This window comes from Theropithecus gelada, chromosome 4 (assembly GCF_003255815.1).
Source record: "Theropithecus gelada isolate Dixy chromosome 4, Tgel_1.0, whole genome shotgun sequence".
In the NCBI taxonomy this organism is placed as follows: domain Eukaryota; kingdom Metazoa; phylum Chordata; class Mammalia; order Primates; family Cercopithecidae; genus Theropithecus; species Theropithecus gelada.
Genome location: NC_037671.1, coordinates 41,528,655 through 41,550,041, shown reverse-complemented (window position 1 = coordinate 41,550,041; position 21,387 = coordinate 41,528,655). Strand labels below are relative to the sequence as shown.

Below are 21,387 nucleotides of genomic sequence, written 5' to 3'. Positions count from 1 at the left end.
GGCTGGGGGAAGCCCAAAGGTGGACAAGAGGACAGTTCCGCTTGTATGCATGCACAGCCAGCCTCGTGCTGATGTCAGGAGTGGGGCCGCACTCAAGTCCCTAACAAGGAGGGAGAATGGATTGGATCTAGGGCAGTGCTTTTGAAACCTGGCTGAACATAAGATTAGAATCACCTGGGGGAGCTTTGAAGCATCCTGGTTAACAGTTCAGGCCCCAGACTATTTCTTTCAACATCTCTAGGGGCAGGACCCGGGCAGGAGTATTTTTCCAAGCTCTCTCAGATGATCTCAGTTTGCAGTCCAGGTTAAAATAGTAGTATGGTGACCGATGAGCTAAATCCTGAGGATAGAAATGCACTTTCTTGAATGTACTGTGGAGGGAGGAGGTAGGCGAGGTATCACCTGCCCAGGCAGGGGGACTCCAGTAGTCATAGTCCAACCTCCTCATTTTACGGAGAAGTGGGCAGGCAAAGCAATCAAAGATTCTTGGAGGATCTCAAGATGGTACTGGCAGAGCTGAGCCAAGCCTGGGTCTTTAGGCCCTGTGCCGACGTCCTAGCACAGCAAAGCCACCAGCCATTGATTTGGCCTGCCTGCCTTCTTCTCAAATGTGATCAATACTCCAGACAGATATCAGAGCAAATCTGAGAAAACAGATAAGCAACCACAAGTTAACAAAGTCCGCTCTGCAACAGCCCAGCTCTGGTCTTGGAGGAGATGGGTGCGGCCCTGCTGCCTTTGGACCAGTATCTGCTCCTTCCCTGGGAGAGACAAAGCTCAGGCGAGCTGGACTGGCTGCTGGTGCAGGTATCAGGGTGGCACCACTGGGCCCTTGCCAATGTCTTGCTTGTAAACTACAGCTGCCCTCTGAGCCACACCCTGGTCACCTGACCCGGGGCGAGAGGCAGTGAGGAAAATACCAAGAATTCCTTCTCTCTGCCCTGCATACTCCATTTTAGACAGGAAGATGGAGAAGGCCTGAGCCTCCCTCCCCCTGTCAACTTCCACTAGGGCAGCGCCTGCATATTAGAATCAACTTCTGGAGCTTTTTAAAAGCCGTGCCAGGTCAACAGAATATCTGTGGCTGGGGACCAGGCATAGCATTTATTTGACCTCCAAGGGGATCCGCTGAGCAGCCTGTACTGCAAGGCACTGCCCATGTCTTGCTTCATGGTCACACTGGGTGGGGGCTGGGAGCGAGCTGGACTAGAGTTCCGAGAAGCTGCCATCTAACACGTCCTGGCCTCAGCCCCACCTGGGGAGGTACCCGGCGGCTGCCAGGGTGATGGCGGGGAAGCGGTGAAGACAGGATGGGACCAATGGTGGCATTTCTTTCCCTCAGCAGTCCTGCCCAACTTGCTTGGTTGGACGGGAAACTGGCCAGGGTGACTGTGAGCCTCTGGGGGGCAGAGGCCAGGAGAGATGGGGCTTCTGAGGGATGGGGTGGGGCATCTTGGGCTTGCCCGTTTCCCTCCGCCCCTGACTCCCAGCCATCAGGTGGCCAGGGAATATCTCTGGAGCCACAGTCCCTTCCTCCATGTGGCCTGAGGAGGATCAGGCTGAAAATCGACAGTTTTCTCTGTTAAAATGGGGAAATGGGAAGAGGTGGCAGTTGTGAAGAAGGTTAGGGACAGTGTTCTCACCCTTTCCTGTCTTCCAGGCACAAGACTTGAAACCCCTAGTCCTTCTCTACCGCTTGTCTGGGACGTGCCAGCCCCTCTGCTTCAGCTTTGGGGGTGAGCACCTTTGCTTCTGGGTCTCAGATCTCTGCAGGGTCTTGTTCCTGACGGACACACATGTGAATCACAGTATTGACTGCAGATACATTTATCCAGTGCTTACTGTGTCCTAGGTGCTTTTCATATGTGCAGAGTAGGTGTTATTTTGCGGACAGAGGAAGTAAGGCTGAGAGGCTAAGTTATTTACCCAGAGGTTTGTTGCCAACCATCGAGAGACCCCTCTGATTCAAATCCAGGTTGGTTCCACCTTTTCCATGAGCACAGGTCTGCATTTGAAAGATGGCCCTGTGGCTTCCTGGATAGAGCTCAGCCTGAGCTGCAGCGGCCCTGCTGCCAGTGGGATTGATTGAGTGTCCTCAGAGAGGAGGGGCTTCGGGATTCAGTAAGGAAAGTGGTCAGCCTGAGAACAACGCGGGCAGGGTCACCGGCCTTGTTTTCTTTGTTCCTCCTACTGAGGACAGGGCTCCCAGGCCTGTGAAAGTCAGAAGCCCAGAGGTTTCTGCTGAAAACCTGCTCCCATCTGGCAGGTTTTAGCTGGAAGTAGATGTGCAATTTCTACTGACTCTTCCGTTCCTTTGCCTGCTCTCGGTACATCCACTGCCCTCGTGGAGTTTCCCGAGGGAGTTTTCCGAGGGAGTTTCCTCCCTGCAGGAAGGACAGTCCCAGCCACCTGAGGGACCTCTCCCCCTCCACTGCTGATTACTCTCCCGTGTTGAACTCTCTCCTCTGGGCTCTTGTCTGCCTCCCTCACCTTGCCCCTTCCCCAGCTCCTGGCCCCCTGCCCTCTCCTCTCAGCCTGGTGGTCCCCGCCTCTTCAACCCAAGACCAGTTGGATGCTGGTGGTTTCAGCAGCCCTGTGAGCCCCGCTGCTGCTGGGGTCTGTGCCTCTTCTTCCTGCCCTCTTGTTCTTCAGGCCTCCACCTTGTTTAACTGATGAATTCAGTTAAAAGCCAACTGCAGAATGATGCTGGAAGTGGTTGGGGCTGGAGGGGCACTAGAGGACAAGTGAGTTGAGGCCAGGGAATATACCCTTATTTATTTAAATGTATTTATTCACTCATTCAATAAATATTTGTTGAATAGCTACTGTGTGCTAGGCAGTGCTCTAAGTTTGGGGAATACATCAGTGGAACACAAAACAAATAAAAGGCCCTGTCCCCACGAAGCTGACACTCTAGGGGAGTCTGCATGTCTGTGGATATTGCCTGGTAGGCCCTTTCACTTGTACCTAGAAGCCCACCTGCGTGCCTTTTCCCCCATCTCTAGATAGTGCAGAGGTCAGGAGCCATCTGGGCCCTCCTCCCAGCTCCACGACTAACTAGCTCTGTGACCTTGGGCAAATGCTTCTGTTTCCTCATCTGTACGATGGGGGTAGTAATAGTATCTACTTTAGAGGGTATTGACATTTTGTGAGATAAGTGAAGTGCTTAGATTTAGGTGCCTGTCTTCATAAGTGCTTAAATATCAATGTATTATTTATGAAATAAGAATGAATAAGCCATGCCTACATCCCTTACAAGGTGGCTGGGAGGGGAAGTGAGAGGAATGATAGGTTTCTTTCTGTACTGCCAAGCACCGTGCATGTAAGGAGATCAGCTCTATTTTCCTTTCCAGGGCCTGATTTTACTGTCCCTCCAGAGGGGCAAGTGAGCTTTGACACAGTGAATTAAGAACTGATGGCCGGGCGCGGTGGCTCATGCCTTGTAATCCCAGCACTTTGGGAGGCGGAGGCAGGTGGATCACCCGAGGTCAGGAGTTTGAGACCAGCCTGACCAACATGGAGAAACCTCGTCTCTACTAAAAATACAAAATTAGCTGGGCGTGGTGGCACGTGCCTATAGTCCCAGCTACTTGAGATGCTGAGGCAGGAGAATCGCTTGAACCCAGGAGGCTGAGGCTGCAGTGAGCTGAGATTGTACCACTGCACTCTAGCCTGGGTGACAGAGTGAGACTCTATCGCAAAAAAAAAAAAAAAAAAAAAAGGAAAAAAAGAAGGGAAAAGAAAAAAGAATTGATGCAGCTGGGAATGGTAAAGAAGGGTTGGCCCATGAACCCATGAACCACTGACAATCCAGGAGTCTAGCAGAGGCTGGAATTGAGGAAGATTGTTAAGGCTGCATCCTGCAGAGCAAGAAAGAATCCTGTGATCCTAAAGCGATGGCGGCTGCAGAGCTGGAGGCAGGGCCCGGAGTAGCTCTATGGGTTCCAGATAGCTGTGATCCCAACAGGCTAACATCTGGACTTTGGTTTCCCTTACCCCACCCCGTAGAGGGGAAGTGCCCACCTTGCCCTACCTGCCCATGTCTGAAGGTGGGCAGCATGTCCCAGAGTCCCAGTCTAGATCCCTCTCTCCAGGAAGGGGAAGCCCCACCACTGCCCAGGGAAGCCTCAGATCCTTGGGAGATGAGGGGATGTCTAGGAATCCAGATTACTCAGTCAGCACAGCGAGCGCCTGGGAAGGTAGGGTTGGGGCAGCTGGCCGTCTGAAGCTCTGGGCAAGGGCACACATGGCTGTTTCCTCGCTGGAGCAACAGAATGAGGGCTGGTCAGAGTGGCTGAACTGGTTTTAGGGGACTGTTTTTTCAGCTGGTGGGAAGGGGGTGGAAGTATGCACAGGCCTTTTTCCTGTGGCCTTGATGGGGACAGGAGATAGGAGAACAGCAGTTAGGACCCAGATGGGCCTGGGTTCTAGTCCTGGCTTCATTGTTTTTAGCACGTAACCCCTCTAAGCCTCAAATCCTCAGTTGCAAAGTGGAAAAAATTATAGTATCTTCCCAGCAGGATTCTGTCCTCACTAAATGAGCTAAAGGCACATAAAATGCTAAGCCCAACTCTTGACACATAGGAAGCCCTCTGTAAATCACAGCTGCTTTATGACGGTGACAGAGGCAGGGAACTCTACTCCGTTCCCAAACAAGAGCTGGGCCTGGGCTGTGTGCAGGCTCCCCTTTTCCCGTCACTCTCCAGGCTTGTATGGAAAATGAAAATATTGTCTCGTGTGAATTTGGGAGCCAAGTTAAAGAATCCAGCCAGTGAACAGGGGCCACCTCCTCCCGTGAAAGCTGTTTCCCTAACCCCGAGGACGGGACGCCTTGTCTGACAGGGTGTTTACCTGGCTCTCCTACGTCCCTCCCCCTAACCCAGTGATGGCCTCAGTCCTGGGTCAGCTTTTCTGTTCTAGAAGACCAATTAAAGCCCCCCCTCTTCCTGCATAATCCCAACCATGGTCACTGAGGTATCCACAGATACACATGGTGGGAATAGGGAGCTGGCACCCCAGATTCACATCCAGACCTCAGCTCCCTGAGCCCGGCTTTCCTCTTCTGCCAAGTGATGCCTGGCAGAATGACAGGAAGAGCCAGTTAGGTAACGTGTGTAAAAGCCCCGGCGAGGGGTGTCTGACATACAGCAGCCCTAGTACCGCTTCTCTCCACTAGCACTTGGATAGAGCCAGAGCATCTCCCATCACCCATTAGAATAAACATATGAGGAGGTCTGATATTCTGTCCATTCACTGCAGTATCCTCACTGCCTAGAACAGTGCCTGGCACATGCAACATTCCTCCTTAGAAAGCATTTCCAGACACTTCCAAAAGGCACTACCACCCCAGTGGAGAACCCCTGTTCCAGACATACCTTCCACAACACCCTTGATGGATGCTGGCTACCCCGGTCTAAATACTTTGCATTATCAGAAATTGATTACTACAAGGAGTAGCTCTTTGTAGACTCATTATCCAAAACAGCCACCCCATCTCGCCTTTGACTTTTGGCCTGTTGGATAGCATATCGTGTGAAGTCTGACACCCAGAATGAAACAAGGTGCCCCATATGTGGCCTGACCCTGCAAGGAACAGTGGGCTTGTTACCTCCCAGCCCTGGATAGACCTGGAGTTGACATAGCCTGAGATTGCATTTACTTTTCTTGTGACAGCCATCCTAGTGTTTGTTGATTCATGGTCAGCTAATATCCAGGGACTTTTCCCTTCAATCCTTTACCAGTCTTTTCCAATCCAAAGTGTAAGACTTAAACATTTAAGCAGATACTTGTATGTTGTTGATTTTGGCCCCTATATCCAGCCAGATGATTTTGAATCTTGATACTACCATTGCTGTGTGTTAGCTATCTTCCCATCCCATCCTTATCCCCAATTTTGCATCCACGGCACATTGGATTGGTAAGCCATCTCTGTCCTCATTGTGCTGTGGTTTAAAATATTGAAGAAAGCCAGGCCTTAAGCATGATGGTGGAGACAGTCTGGGTTGATAATGATCAATACCTCCCGGGGTTGTTTGTCTGCCTTTGAATGGACCCAATTAATCCTGGCTCCACTGACATTGCTGTGTCTTGTCCACATGAGTTTCTTTAAGCCCATCTGTTAGCTGCCTTGCTGATATCTAGATGGATTCCATTCCACAGAACTTCAAGGCTTTGCAACCCCTTTGAAAAGGAGATGCACTTAGCTGAGCATGACTTGTTCTGGGCAAATCTGTGCTAGTTTCTAGTGCCCACCACTTCCTCTTCTGCATGTTCCAAACATTCTCCTCTCCCCATTTTGAGGTTTGCAAGAGTTCAGGTTTGTTTTCTGAATTTCTAGAATCCACCTTTTTCCTTTTTGTGAAAAATGGGAACAGCTTGTCTTCCAACATCTTTCCTGTTCCCCATGATCCCATGGGGGATGACCAGAGGTGGTGCTGCAGACTCACCTTTGGTCAGTGATTCAATTATCATTTCAAGATGTTCTTGTACGTTCTTATATACTCTTTTCTTGTAGGCCAGTCCCGCTGAAGATCGATATCTGAGATAACAAAGGTAGATGCCAAAGGAGAGCTGAGTGGTTCCGCTTTCTCTGCCATCTGTTTAACATTAACGTGACCCTGGTACTTCCTCATTCTCTTGCTCCAAACAGATTTGATGTTTTCGGAAACCCATTGGATGGTCCTTAGTATTTGTTTTAGCTCTGCTTTTGGCCTGTTAGTATCTGAATGTCCTTTAGCCATTTCACATTGAAATGGTCTGGCCAGCTAGACAGAGAGCTCTCTGAGGGTAGGGGCTGCCTTGGCCAGAGTTGGATGCGATGGTCCCCACTTTCCACTTTGATGCTGCACAGCCTTCCCAGCCTTGGAGATGCTATGAAATGCCAGAGGAGGCAGGGCAGTGAGCAGTGTGGTTTGATGGTCTGACAGACAAACATGCCGTCATGGAACATTCTTTGCAGAGTGTGCAGATCCACTTACACAGGCCAGCTGCTGCTCTGCAAATTGCACATTCCTTCAGAACAACCCACCCATACCCTTTTTCCCACCAAACCTCAATCATGCCCTGGGTAGGTTAGAAACAAGGTTTTTCTGTCTCCCTCTGTTTCTATCCCTCACTCTTCTGTCTCTTCTTTCTCAGTCCTTGGTTTTTATAGGGAGTTTGGCTGAATGCCTAGCTTCTGGTCTGGATGGCCTACCCATCCTCAGCCCTTCCATGGGGGGGCCTGAGCCCCACGGAGCCCCAGATTTAGAGCCTCTTCTTAGGCGGCTTCTGGAGTCCAGGCCCTGCCAGCTGATAAAGCCCCATAGATAGGTTGAGGCCAGTGGTGATGGCAGAGTTAGGGCCTTGTCAGATGGAAACAGGTTTGCCGCTGTCAGTATTGCAGGAGTAGATAAGTTCCCCACACCTCTGCCCCACCGCCCCCTGCAGTCTCCAGGGGGACATCCCATCCCCAGGTGGCCTCTCACTTGCTATCCACAGTTACTGGAAGCTCTTTGGGGATTGATAGCACAATTATGAGTCACCCTGAAATATACTCACCTTCTGATCTGTCCCTTCCCAGAGAGTTGCTCAGTCCAGGGTAGAGAGAGAAAGGGCTACAGGGAAGGGAGGGAAGTGAGAGCCGGTAGGGAAGAGGGTAGAGTCCTAGGCTGGTGGAAAGGAGGACCTGCTGATTTGCACGCCCTCTGAGGACAAGTCAACAGGGCACTGAGCTGACCTCAGCAGGTATCCTACAGTGGGCTGAAGGGTATATGGGAGGCCCCTCCCCAGCCAACCCCAAACAAGGACCTGGTCTCTGCAGATAGAACACCCTCCATGGAGGGCTGGGTGGGGCACAGGGGACCTCCTTGTGTGTGTCTGCCTCACATATGCTTTTTTTGGGAGGCAGAATAATCTAGTGCAGTGGTTCTCAAAGTGTGGTCCCTGTCCATAGCATCACCTGGGAACGTGTTTAGAAGTGTTCCTTCTTGACCTCCTAAATAAGAAACTCGGGGTAGTAGGGGCCAGCAGTCTGTTGAACAAGATTTCCAGGTGATCCTGGTGCATGCTAGTAAGTTGGAGAATCATTGACTCAGTGAAAGAATGAACTCTGGAGCCAGATTGCCTGGGTTCATATCTTTACCTTGGGCAAATCAGGTAACCTCTCTGATTCTCTATACAATGTTTCATCTGTAACATGGAGACACTGCCACCTTCTTATTGTGATGATTAAATGAGAATGCTTACAAGGAGTTTAGTGCAGTTCTGTCAGTCAGCATCTGTTAAGTGTGGCTTCAGCTCTGACCTTTACTATTTCTCATTGTAGGTGGTATCTGATGCTGCAGGACAGGGTGTGGCCATCACAGGGAACCAGACCTTCAACAACTGGAACTGGCCCAATGCAATGATTTTTGCAGCGACTGTCATCACCACCATTGGTAAGTCTTCTGGGACCTGTAGGACACATACATCCATGTCCTAGCTCCTCAGAACCTTTCTAGAAACCCAACTCTGGTCACTCAGCCCTATTGGGGCTATAATCAGGCCAGTTGCAGGCTATTCTTTTGATACTTTCTTAGGGATTTAGTAAGTCCTTGGTAGCTGATCATGCCTGGGAAGGTTTCCATGAGTCTCAACCTGGGCTCTTTGAGCAGAAACAGTGACACAGCCTCATGGCCAGAGCCATGCAAGAGATTAACCAGATTGCTCATTGCAGAAACCCAGATCATGACTACTTACCAAGCTGGGTGTCTGTTTCATTTCTCAGGCTGCATAGCCAACCAGTCCAGAAGTTTGGCTCAAAATGCAGCTTCTTCTCTTTCACCATTCTGTGAGCTTGACTGGGCTCAGCTGGCCAGTTCTTGCTTGGGCTCCCAATGCAGTGGCAGTCAACCAATGGCTGGGCTGGAATCCTCTGAAAGCCAAACTCATCTGATGGCCCAGATGGCTCCTCCCATCACAGGTTTGACAGCTGATGCTGGCTGTTGGCTGGGAGCTCATCTGGGGATGAAAACACAAGGCCTCTGCATGTGTTTTCTACCTGCATGTGGGAACCAAGGCGAAAAGCAGCAGGCTTCTTAGACCTCACCTGTCCAGCATCACTTCCACTGCCTAGACTGCTTCTGTTGTGAAGCCACTAAAGCTCAGATTCCAAGGGAAGAGGATTAGACGACACGTTGGTGTGAGTAGTTGCATAAGAAGGAAGGGAATTGAGGATGGCTATCTTTGGAGACCATCTACCACAGTGCTTCTGGGGAATCTACACAGACAGCATGTCTTGTAACTTGCACAGTGGTACCATATGGACTAATGGAAGACCTGTTGACCAGGCTTAGTCCCTGCCTTCAGGGAGCTCCTTGTATGGAGGAGATACAGCTCATGTCATCATAATTGCTTTATCAATGATCATGATCAGAGTATGATCAAGGGAAATGTCATTACTTAAGTACTGATAATAGATCAGTATCAGTTTATCTTAGAGAATGGGCTGTGTGTGTGCTGGAAGCAAGGCCCATTGGTTCGACCACCCCTCCTGTTCTTGGCCTCACTCTCTCCTTCCTCAGGATATGGCAATGTGGCTCCCAAGACCCCTGCTGGTCGCCTCTTCTGTGTCTTCTATGGTCTCTTCGGGGTGCCGCTCTGCCTGACGTGGATCAGTGCCCTGGGCAAGTTCTTCGGGGGACGCGCCAAGAGACTAGGGCAGTTCCTTACCAAGAGAGGCGTGAGTCTGGTATGTCCCCTACCCTGGGTGTTGGGCAGAGATGGGGGAACCATGACAGGTGAGGGGAGGACAGGAAGGCTCCAGGAATTGGACCAGGGATGTAAGGACAGATGGCAAGAGGGTAGTTTCACAGCTCCTTGCCCTCCTGGGTCAGGCTGGGTACCCAGCTAGGCTCTCTTCTAGCTGACTCCCTAGCCCTCCGGGTGCCTTTGCTGGGTTTCCAAGTCTCCACTGTTGTCTGACTTGGCCTTCTGCTCCCCATCAGCGGAAGGCGCAGATCACGTGCACAGTCATCTTCATCGTGTGGGGCGTCCTGGTCCACCTGGTGATACCACCCTTCGTGTTCATGGTGACCGAGGGGTGGAACTACATCGAGGGCCTCTACTACTCCTTCATCACCATCTCCACCATTGGCTTCGGTGACTTTGTGGCCGGTGAGTCCCTGCCCCAGCCTCCCACCTCTTTTTCTGCTTCTTTGGTTTCAGCGCAGCAGACCTATGTTGGGGGTGCCCGTGGTAGGGTTCCATGTTCTGGGCACTTCTCTTACCCAGCGGGATTGTCAACCCACTCTGCCAGTTGCAAGAGGAAACCAAGACCCGGAGTGATGGCAGAAGACTCTTTTCTCTCTGGTTCCCTTTCTCAGACATGACTTTTTTCCTCCTCCTTTCCTGTCTGCTCAGTCTCTGATCTCCTCTCCCTCTGTTCTCCCATGACTCCTGAGCTTGGCTTCATGGAGGGCTTGCAAGTAGGGCCTTCTGCCTGCATGGTTGATACCTGTTACCCAGGGAGCCCCTGAGCCCACCAGCACCCCCTCCACACCCTCAGCAGCCTTTCATCTTTCACAAGAGCTGAGGGAGCTGTCCTGGAGGCATGGCTCAGAGGCCTGGGGCTTTGTTCCTGCTATAGCAAGCTTAAAGACAAGGGAGGCCTTCTCCCCAGCTGCCCTGCCCCCAGCCCTGACACTCCCTCCTACTCCTCCCCTGCTTAATCCAGGGAAGCGATGAGGTTCTTTGGCCCCTTTGTCTGAAGGCCTGTCACCAGCTGGCCCCAGCCATGCACACATTTGTGTTTGTGGCCTGCACAGCATCTTGGTTCTTAATCTTCTTGACACCCTGTTTGACCCTGTTGACCCAGCGACCTCAACTTCTGCTCCAGAGGCCTCTGTTCTCTACCCCCTCCCTTTTGCCCAGAGGGCAGTGGGAGACCACTAGCCTTGTACTTGACGTATGTGGCATCTGGGAGCAGTTGGCTGAGTTGGGGGAGGAACAGGAAAGAGAGGCACAAACACTCCCCTGACCCTAGCAAGTCTGGGCCTGCTGTCCTGGGCAGTACATTTGGACAAGGCACAACCCTGTCATTGTCCAGCCCTTGAGGCCCAGAGCAGGCTAAGGAGATGCCTCTGGTATTAGGGAAGTACAGATGTACATTTAGCCATACTTTCTCAGCACCAGCAAGACACCAAACCCGGCCTCAGCTTTCTCATCTGTAAAATTAGTAAAAATAATAACTATTCATGAGTGTTGAGGGTAGGGCCTGGCTATATCAGTGTGTGCCCCTATTACTGTCATCATGAAACTCTGCTTGTGATTGAGAGCCTTGAGCAGGATTAACAGAACCACTCAGGGCACCTGCTATCTGAGCTCGGTCAGAGGAGGAGAACCGACCCGGTAACAGCACCTAGAGGAACCTCTAGTCTGATGAAAGAGGTAGCCCCCTTCCTCCAGGACCCTTCTGTAAGTTGCTCTTGTATCTAGTCGAGGGGGCAAATGGAATATGGGTCAACATGCCTGTACATGTAGTCGTAAAAGACATTTCAAATAATCCTGGAGTGTAGAAGAACCTTCAGAGCTGTAGAGGGTAATCCAGGAAGGCTCCCTGCAACAGGAGGGGGATGTGGAGCAGACAGAACCCTCCTCCAGGTCAAGGGAGAGCTGATTTGAGGAAGCCAGAAGGAGGAAGTCAGGAAGGCAGACCAGACCTTCAAGGAAAATAAAAATGGTTCAATGGTTCAAAGTATTTCCTGCCAGGGTAGGTGCTTCCTGGGTCATCCTGACCTAACCACCAGCCTTGTTTGTAATCCACCAGTGTGAGTCTAGCCCCAGCTTGGAGGGTGCTGGGGGCTCCCTTGTGTAATATCCATCTTTTCAGTTTTTAAGTGAACTGTACCATATACACAGAACAGCTGGGGATGGTAGAAGAATCAACAGAAAGGCAAATAAATACTCATGAACTATTTCTTGACCTGTGTGTTGGTTACATTGCCAGTCCCCCAAAACCCCTTTAGCTTCCTTCAAAGAGTCACTGTCTTGACTTTTTTTTTTTTTTTTTTTTTGAGACGGAGTCTGTGTCTGCTGCCCAGGCTAGAGTGGCAGTGGTGTGATCTTGGCTCACTGCAACCTCCGCCTCCCAGGTTCAGGCCTCCTGAATAGCTGGGATTACAGGTGCCTGCCACCATACCCGGCTAATTGTTGTATTGTTAGTGGAGACGGGGTTTCACCATGTTGGTCAGGCTGGTCTCAAACTCCTGACCTCAAGTGATCCACCTGCCTTGACCTCCCAAAGTGCTGGGATTGCAGACGTGAGCCACCGTGCCTGGGCTGTCTTGACTTTTTGTAGTTGAGGAAACCGAGACTCAGAGACAGGCTGGATACTGGGATGGGGTCATGAATGACAGTGGGCCCAAGCCCTTCGGGAAGATGGGATAGTCCAGGGTCTAGAACAGGCCCCTTTCTATCCCACTGCACCCCTGTCCTGTGCTCTGGCCTGACTCCTGCTCAGATCACACAGCATTGACCATTGCACATTTCCCGGGCCCTGCTAACTCTCTGACCTCTGGACTGCCTGTCTGCTCAGGTGTGAACCCCAGCGCCAACTACCACGCCCTGTACCGCTACTTCGTGGAGCTCTGGATCTACTTGGGGCTGGCCTGGCTGTCCCTTTTTGTCAACTGGAAGGTGAGCATGTTTGTGGAAGTCCATAAAGCCATTAAGAAGCGGCGGCGACGACGGAAGGAGTCCTTTGAGAGCTCCCCACACTCCCGGAAGGCCTTGCAAGTGAAGGGAAGCGCAGCCTCCAAGGACGTCAACATCTTCAGCTTTCTTTCCAAGAAGGAAGAGACCTACAACGACCTCATCAAGCAGATCGGGAAGAAGGCCATGAAGACAAGCGGGGGTGGGGAGACGGGCCCCGGCCCAGGGCTGGGGCCTCAAGGGGGTGGGCTCCCAGCACTGCCCCCTTCCCTGGCGCCCCTGGTGGTCTACTCCAAGAACCGGGTGCCCACCTTGGAAGAGGTGTCACAGACACTGAGGAGCAAAGGCCACGTATCAAGGCCCCCAGATGAGGAGGCTGTGGCACGGGCCCCTGAAGACAGCTCCCCTGCCCCCGAGGTGTTCATGAACCAGCTGGACCGCATCAGCGAGGAATGTGAGCCATGGGACGCCCAGGACTACCACCCACTCATCTTCCAGGACGCCAGCATCACCTTCGTGAACGCGGAGGCTGGCCTCTCGGACGAGGAGACCTCCAAGTCCTCGCTAGAGGACAACTTGGCAGGGGAGGAGAGCCCCCAGCAGGGGGCCGAAGCCAAGGCACCCCTGAACATGGGCGAGTTCCCCTCCTCCGACGAGTCCACCTTCACCAGCACTGAGTCTGAGCTCTCCGTGCCTTACGAACAGCTAATGAATGAGTACAATAAGGCTAACAGCCCCAAGGGCACGTGAGGCGGGGCCGGCTCCCCACCCCACCTTTGACGGCCTCTTCCCCCCTCACCCTGGGGTGTCCCGAGATGGCCAGAACCCCTGGCCCTGGTTGGGGGGCAGCCTTGGAACTGGGGAGTGGGGGCCAGGGGCCTTCCTAACCTTCCATCATTCCCAGTTGGATGCATGCCCAGGACAGGGCCTCTGTTATCCAGCTGATCCACACTCTGGCTGTGGGGGCGTCTGTCCTGAGCTTGGCTGGTGTATCTCACAATGCAAAGACATGCAGGCTGGTGGGACAGGTGGGCAGGACTGACCCTGAGGAGGCCTTGCTCGCATGGTCTTCACCCCACCATTTGCTGGAGTGTCACACGGTTCTCTGAGGCCCAGGGCCTCAGCTGTTTAAGTTTACTGGCATTATTGAGCTCGACATTTGGAGCGGGAGCTCTGAAGTGTCTGGGGAGGTACCGCTGTGTGTGGGGTCAGGCGTTTCCGTGCTTTCTGTACCTCCGCAGGAGCACCGCCATCCCAGCTGTGGGCCTGCTGGTCAGGTGGGGCACCTACTACAAACTGTAGTGGGGTGGAGGCTGCTGGAGGTAGGAGTGAGGAGATGCGGGCAGGGGCTCAAACAGTCCTGACTCACAGGACCTGGAAACAAGTCCCATGTGGGCCTGGGGCCTGGGGTCCTCATCCTGCTTGTTGGTCTACTCAGGCCCAGCCCAAAGCCGTGTTCCCTGTCTCAGGTCAAGCAGTGGCAGACACAAGGCTTTCTGTGGGCCCCCGAGTGGTAGGAGGGAGAGTGGCAGGGTTACTGGAAGCCGGGACTGCTAGGGCTGGTGGCCAGGGAGCTGCAAGAGTGAGGCTCAGCTCTGGCTGGTTCTGCCCTGACCCCTCCTGCCCGCCGGAGAACTGCACACCCCGCCCCCTGGCCTGAGGAGCTGCACTCCCCATCCTGCTGTCTTCTCCTTCCCTGTGCCCTGAACAAGGACCTCACTGCCCACTTCCCCCTCCCACCAGCCCCCTTGGGCCAGGCAGGGTGAGGCCAAATTGCTGTTGGCCCACAAATGAGCAATGGTCAAATATGTGAATCAAGCTCCTCTCTCTAGCTACTGTTTGATGTGCATGTGTGTGTGTGCGGTGCGTGTGTGCGCGCGCACGCACGCCTGTGCACCCGTGTGTGTGTTTAAGGAAAGGAAAGGATTTGGGCTGGGGAGCAAAAGGTAATGTGAAAACTGTTGGACTCTCTGGTGAGGGTGGGCGGGACTTGCTGCTACTGGAGTTCTTGGCTTCTCCATGATGTGCCCCCTGGGGCTGGCCCACTGTGTCCTGAATGTTTTTGTTATTTTTTGTTTTATGTTTTTAAACTGCTGTTTTTATATACCTGGAATCTGTTGTTGGCTGCAGAGCCAGCGGTTAAAGAGCAGGGTCGTCAGGATTGGGAGGTCCAGTGTCTGCCCTCCTGCTGTGCAACTCAAGTTGGGCCTTTCTTGGTGACGTCATCCAAGGCCATGATGTCAAGGGCCATGTCCCCAAGCAGAGGTGGAGAAGGGACACTGAGGTGAGCAAAGGCAGGAAGGGGCATCCACTGCAGGTGACTGGAGGCCGGGCAGGAGGCAAGTCATCAGAGCCGCCCAGCCGCCTTCACTCTCTGCCCTCTGCCCCACTACGGTGGGGTGGTGAGGCCAGAGCCCACCTCCCCAACATGTGAAGACCGTGATGGGCATGTGCCCACACTCCCACTTCTCTAGCCGTTTGCAGAGGCTGCTGCCCGGCAGGGGCCTGAAAAGGAACAGCCTCGTATTTTTCTGTGAAATGTTTTAATGAACTCATGTTGTTGCTGGTTGTCCTGGCATTGCACACACTGTACATACTGGCAATATTGTCAAATGTAATTTATTTTAACATTTTTACAATAAAACATGAGGTGGACAGGCCAGCTCGGTGCGTGCTGTGTGGGGGGCAGATTAGAGAGGGGTCGGCTTCTGGTATCTGAGCAGCAGGGGAGCCTGGGCGCATCCACAGAGGATAAGGAGGACTCAGGACTGACTGATAAGAGGATTGGATGGTCTGGAGGGGAGAAAAGAATGAAAAGGGGTGAAGAGAACAGGCAGAGGCAGGCCTCTGTGGGGAGGTAAGGATGCGGGAGGAACATTGCAGTAGAGGTTTGAGAATCAGGAAGGAGTCGGAGGAGCAAGGGGAGAGGCAGGAGTGATCATGGCAAACGCATGTCACTCACCACTTTGTCAGGCACTAAATGCTTGCACTGAATAATGTGTGAGTGGACTCATTTGACCTGGCAAGAGCACTGAGGGGGGCAGTACCTCTCCATTTTATAGACGACGAAACAGGCACAGAGAGGTTGCGTTGTGCAAAAATCTCAGTGAAAATGGTGAACCTAGATTCAAACCCAGGCAGCCCAACTCCTGTCCCCTCCACCACCGTGATGAGATGAAAGAGACTACCTGTGGTTTTGTGGCACACCCAGCATCTCTGGAAAGGGCTCCTGTCTCCAGGTAGGTGGACCAGAGAACTTTAGCGAAGCTCAGGCCTTCTCAACTCAAGGGGTGGGCAGGAGATGTAGAGCCTGAGCGTGGGCACTGTGGACTGGGAAGAATGTGAAGGAAGAATGGAGCCAGGCTCAGCTGGGCATCTGTCTCCATCTGTCTAAAGGGAGGCTTTGTCAGGCTTCAACTGTTTGGGGACTGGCCCCTTCTATGACCGTTCAGGGCTCAGCACCACACAGGATGATTTCTGAGTTCATTGGAAAAAAATAAAAGGCTTTCAGGAGCGAACCACATTTTTCATGAGGGCATGGATGTGTTTACAAAGGATTATATGTATTTACCAGCCAATTCTGTAATGACACCATCCCTCCCTCTGCCAACATCACTCCCTCTTGCCCTCTCTCTGCTCCCCACAACCCATCTCCTGCCCCCATCACAAGACAGGTCCAAGGTTCTCTGGTTTTGCTTTAATCACATTCAGCCTCAAGGCAATAACAGTTCCATAACACTGTAAGCCCCACCTTTATTCAGCACTTGGCCTGTTCACAAACCCCATTGACAAACAGAGCCCAGGTTATTTGGCCCATCTACAGTTGAGACGAGAGCTTAGGGAGCATGACTGCCGAAGGGCACTGGACCGAGGCACAGCTTTGCAGAGCTGTGCTCACAGATGGTAAAGCACAGACCCAAGACTGGGTGGAGGTGTGGCCTTGGGTTACTGTGGCCAGGGTTAGGAGCTTTCTGAGTAAGAGGTGGGAGGTGGGTCAACAGCTAAAGCAAAGGGTGGGGCCCAGGAGGCCTCGAGTTCCCCAGGGGTCATGAGCAGGGGAGGGGTGCCATGTGGGGGCATGGGGAACATCCCATCACAGTCTGGGGAGCTATAGGGTGGATGGGAGTGGGGGCAGTGGAGGAGGCTGGCGAGTGGGTCCCAGATGGGTGGGAAGTCACTGGAGATGACACTAGCAGGGAAAGCCTTCTGTTGAAGTCATTGATGTTTTGTTGTTGTTACTGTTGTTTGAGACCGAGTTTCACTCTGTTGCCCAGGCTGGAGCGCAGTGGCATGATCTCAGTTCACTGCAGCCTCTGCCTCCCGGGTTCAAGTGATTCTCTTGCCTCAGCTTCCCAAGTAGCTGGGACTACAAGTGTGGGCCCCCACACCTGGCTAAATTTTGTGTTTTTAAATAGAGGCAGGGTTTCACTATGTTGGCCAGGCTAGTCTTGAACACCTGACCTCAGGTGATCCGCCCGCCTCGGCCTCCCAAAGTGCTGGGATTACAGGCATGAGCCACCATGCCTGGCCGTCATTGCTGTATTTCTAATGCAGGGCAGGGAGAATTGGATTGGTGAGATCTGCCGACTTGCTGGGGTCCTTGTGGGGGCAGCACTCCTCCTTCCACAGGCTCCATTCCCAGCAGGCTTCTCCGCTGTCCTAGTAAACCAGCACTAGCTCTCCACCAGCACCACCTGGACTCTCCATCATTTGTTCCACTAATGTTTACTGAGCACCTACTATGTACCATTATCCTCATTTTACAATGAGGACATTGAGGCAAATATAGGATTTTTTCCAAGCTGAAACAACTATTAACTGGCAGCAAAGCAGCTTCCCTGACTTGCATTCTCATTCCTCGTTCTACCCTCTAAGTTTCTGATCTGACGGGAGACATCCTCAGAGAACCCAGAGTCTGATGGAGGTGGGAGACAGCGTCTCCCTTCAAGGAGTCTAATCTGAGCGGGAGGAGAGCACAGAAGGACCCTGGGGTCCCAGCTGGGCCTCTTATCTCCTCCATGATCCTGGAGGAGGCATTTAGCTCCCTGCCAGAGGTGATGAAGAGAAACCAGGATGTTTGGGTTTCACCTCCCGACTGGAAAGGACCAGGCAAGATCATCAGCCACGACTGCATCTGAAGCTCTCACAAGCCTGGGGTAGAGTGGCGGGGAAGGACAGCCAGGCTGGGTTGCACAGCTCTGGGTGGGGCCTCCAGAAATGAGGCTCCTGAGGTTTGATCTCAGCTCTGCCATTCATCTCTCCATTCTTGAAATAATAGGTTCCCAGTTTCCAAATACATGCACAACTGGTCCAGGAACCAATGACAACTCGTGAATTGCCAGGATGTGTTTAACAGTGAAAACCCCTCCCTAAAATCTCTGTCCCGTCTATCCATCGTGGCCCCATCACCAGGGTCCAGGCCGCCCGGCCCCTCACCTGAATCTCCCACAACAGCATGGGGCCTGCCACCTGGTAGGGGGTCCAAAGATATTTGTTGAATGAATGAATGAGCCCCATCAGCTGGATTCCGTCTCTAATACTGACTCCCTTTCACCTGGCCATTACTGGCGCCAGCAGCCTAAACTCAAACCGGGCCCGTTTCTCTTCTGTTTTAAACTCAGGGGCTCCCCATTGCTCTTCCACCCCCTACCTCTCTCTCCAGCCTCCTGTCACTCCTTTCCCACCTCTCTGGGCTCCAGCCACTTTGCCCTTGCTGTTTCCTCTGCCCTGATGCCCTTCCTCTCTCTCTCCTGGGTAAGTCCTGAGACCTAGTGGGATTAGATATGGACGTCAGCTTCTCTGGCAAGACTTCCACAACTACCTGGAGCCCTCCCGGATTCTGAGCCAGGTGCTCCTCCTCTGTGCTCCAGAGGCCCTCCCTCAGCAAGCTGCCTCTGTCCCACCGAGCTGCTCCGATGTTGTTCCAGCTCCCTGCCTCCTGGTCTCATGCCTCCTCCCCTGACTGGGAGCCACTAAAGGGCACAGGGAGTAGTTTGTTCACCTTCAGATTCCCGGGAGCCCAGAGTGCAGAGGGGCCCAGCTTTTCCATGTTTACTAAATGGAGGGTAAATGAACTAGAGTCCTGGCCCCTCCCACTGGTAATTCAATCCCTCTCTTCCTGGGGCAGAGGCCAAATCAGGGAGCAAGGCATGCTCCAGGAGGGCGAGTCCCCACAAGGCCAGGTGGATGATCTTGAGGGCCCTTGTCGCAGACTGAGTTGGCCTGGTGAGTCACCTTATCTTGTGCCAAGTCACCTGAATCTGCAGGGCAGGACTGGAATACAGCACACCTTATTTCTCCCCACCCCAGGGAGCACTGTCATTAGCACCCCCTTTTCCAGTTGCCCCACCTCCCCATCTTCACCTCTTACTGTTCCCAGGTGATTCCGGGAGCTGGGCCTCCCATCCCAGCAGCTCCCCCGTCCCCAAGGTTCCCTCAGGAATATCTCTGCTCCCAGCAATCCTGCACACCAGGCCCAGCCTCCCAGTTCATAAAGCCCTTTCACACCCATTCCTGGGTAGGATTACTCAACAGCAGGGAGCCAGGTGCAATATTTTACAGGCCTCAATTTAAGGGCCTTTTCCAAATGAGGTAATAAATGTTTTGGTTTGATTTTCCAGGAAAGCAAGGCCTAAGGCTAGAACTGGGAGATGGTCAGAAGAAGTAGCAGAAAGGGATGTAGAGATAAACATGGGGAAAGAGGAATAAGGCCATACATGTTCATTTTAGAGCTGGTTCAACTGTGGGCAACTGGGGCTTAATCCCACTAGACCTCCCCTGAAAAACCTATAGAATACACCTCAGATTTGGCCATCTGAAGGACAGGGACCTTCTGCATTTATCCACCAATTCCACCCTTTTTGTCTAAGGATGGCCCCAGGGAAATTCATCCCCAGCCTCCTCTCATACATGTGGATGTAACAGGCAGTATTATCAAAAGATGACTACGATAGTATCTCCCCACTCACATTCTTATCTGCAAAATGAACCGACCGCTCCTCAAGGGGAAGAGGAAGCGGAGTCTGTTCCCCTTGAATGTGGGCTGCCCCCATGACTGTTTCAGTCGATGGAATATGGCAGAAGTGACTCCTGTGATTTCTGAACCCATGTATTAAGAAGTCGTGGCAGCTTCCACTTTGGGGCTCTGGCGGAAGCTAGCCGCAATGTAAGAAATCCAAGTACCTTGAGACTCACACTGTGAAGAAGCCCAAACTAGCCCATGGAGATGCCACATGGAGAGAGAATTGGCCCCACTGAGGCGCCATCTTGAACACTGCAGACCCAGCTGATGCCATACAGAGTGGAGCCCAGCCAGCCCGCAGATTGCAGAATCATGACCAAAAAAGAATGATTGCTTTCATAATCCTGAAAGTTTGGGAGTGGTTTATTACACAGCAATAGATAATTAGAACACTGGCTGAGCTCGCCTTGAGCTACGTGACCTTTGCCGGGCTTTGGAGAAAGCTTGGAGGTAGAAAGGTAGACACCTGGCACTTTGAGGTGGCACTACAGCAGTGGTGAAATGCCAAGTGGGCTGAGGGATTGGACCACCTGGCACAAATAGCATCTACTACCTGGAGACGAAAACTCTTTGGCCTTGAACACAGTAATTGGCAGAACTAAGACCATATGCCAGCAGGTCTTCTAACCCTTCACCCGGGGCTCTTTTCCTTATGCAACATCAAAGTTCGTACCTTCCAGATATCAAAGCCCCTTCTACTTTAGGGTCTCTAGTTCTCCCTGCTATGTTTAAACGGTATTGGGGGAGCCTGGGGTCTGCTACGATCCAGCTGCATGACCTTAATGGCCATATCTATCATTGACAGGATGCTTACAGGCACTGCCCAGGATACTTTATTATGCACATGATCTCATGTAATCCCACAACAGTGTTATTACCCCATTTGGAAGCTGAGGCTCACAGTGGTTATACAACAGCTAGAGGTGGAGTCTGGGTTCTAACCTAAGGATCCAGGGCCTGTGCTACTAACTACCATGTAAGCTGGCCAGGGCAAAGCTCTCCCGCTCAAGGACAAGAGTGTACAGAGAGGGTGTCCTGGCTCCAGCTCCAGTCACTCCCCAGAGTCTGCCCTCCTCATCTCCAAGACCAGTGAGGTGGACCAACCAACCCTGCAGGAACTACTCAAGAATCACCAGGGGATTCCTGGGCTTCACCTTGGGAAGATTCTGATTCAGAAGGTCCGGGGTAAAGCCCAGAAATACCCAGGTTCTGGGAACACCTGGCTGGAGATCTCAAACAAAGGTCAGGTCTCTCCAAGCTTCCCGCATCGCTGCCAATCCACCCCCACCTGTTTTCATTCTGCATTGAAATCTGTGTTGACATTAATTATGTAAAATTTCCTCCTCCTTCTTTGATTCCTTCACCTGCGGCTCTGGCCAGCTGAGCTGCTCTGTTGACATCACACATTATTTAACTCAGATGACTTGTATTTGTTGAGTCTCTCAAAGGTTGCCTAGAACACCTGATGTTGGTGACTGAGGGCAAATGAACAAGCTACCTGGCAGTCAGGCCTGGAGTAGTCAGACTCCTGCCTCTTTCTATCAGCTCAGATTCCCGCCCTCAACAGTTCACTCCAGGGGAAATTTTCTGACCCAGTGGCCTGGAGCCCATTTATACTGGCTCATGGGAGCTGGTGGTTAACTTTTGGAAATTTTGCAAGCTGGTTGTTAAACCACAACCACTATTAAAAATTAATT

General features: G+C 52.3%; 1 protein-coding gene across 1 annotated transcript in view; it reads left to right on the top strand.

Annotated features, from left to right (window-relative positions):
• The window catches only part of KCNK5 (potassium two pore domain channel subfamily K member 5), a 40,536-nt gene extending 25,205 nt beyond the window's left edge, over positions 1 to 15,331 (top strand). Inside the window, exons 2-5 of the mRNA XM_025382916.1 lie at positions 8,306 to 8,417; positions 9,543 to 9,709; positions 9,966 to 10,134; positions 12,554 to 15,331. Coding sequence (XP_025238701.1) covers positions 8,306 to 8,417; positions 9,543 to 9,709; positions 9,966 to 10,134; positions 12,554 to 13,419 — 1,314 coding nt within the window. The 3' untranslated portion in view covers positions 13,420 to 15,331. The remainder of the gene's footprint in view (positions 1 to 8,305; positions 8,418 to 9,542; positions 9,710 to 9,965; positions 10,135 to 12,553) is intronic.
• Positions 15,332 to 21,387: the final 6,056 nt, after the last annotated feature.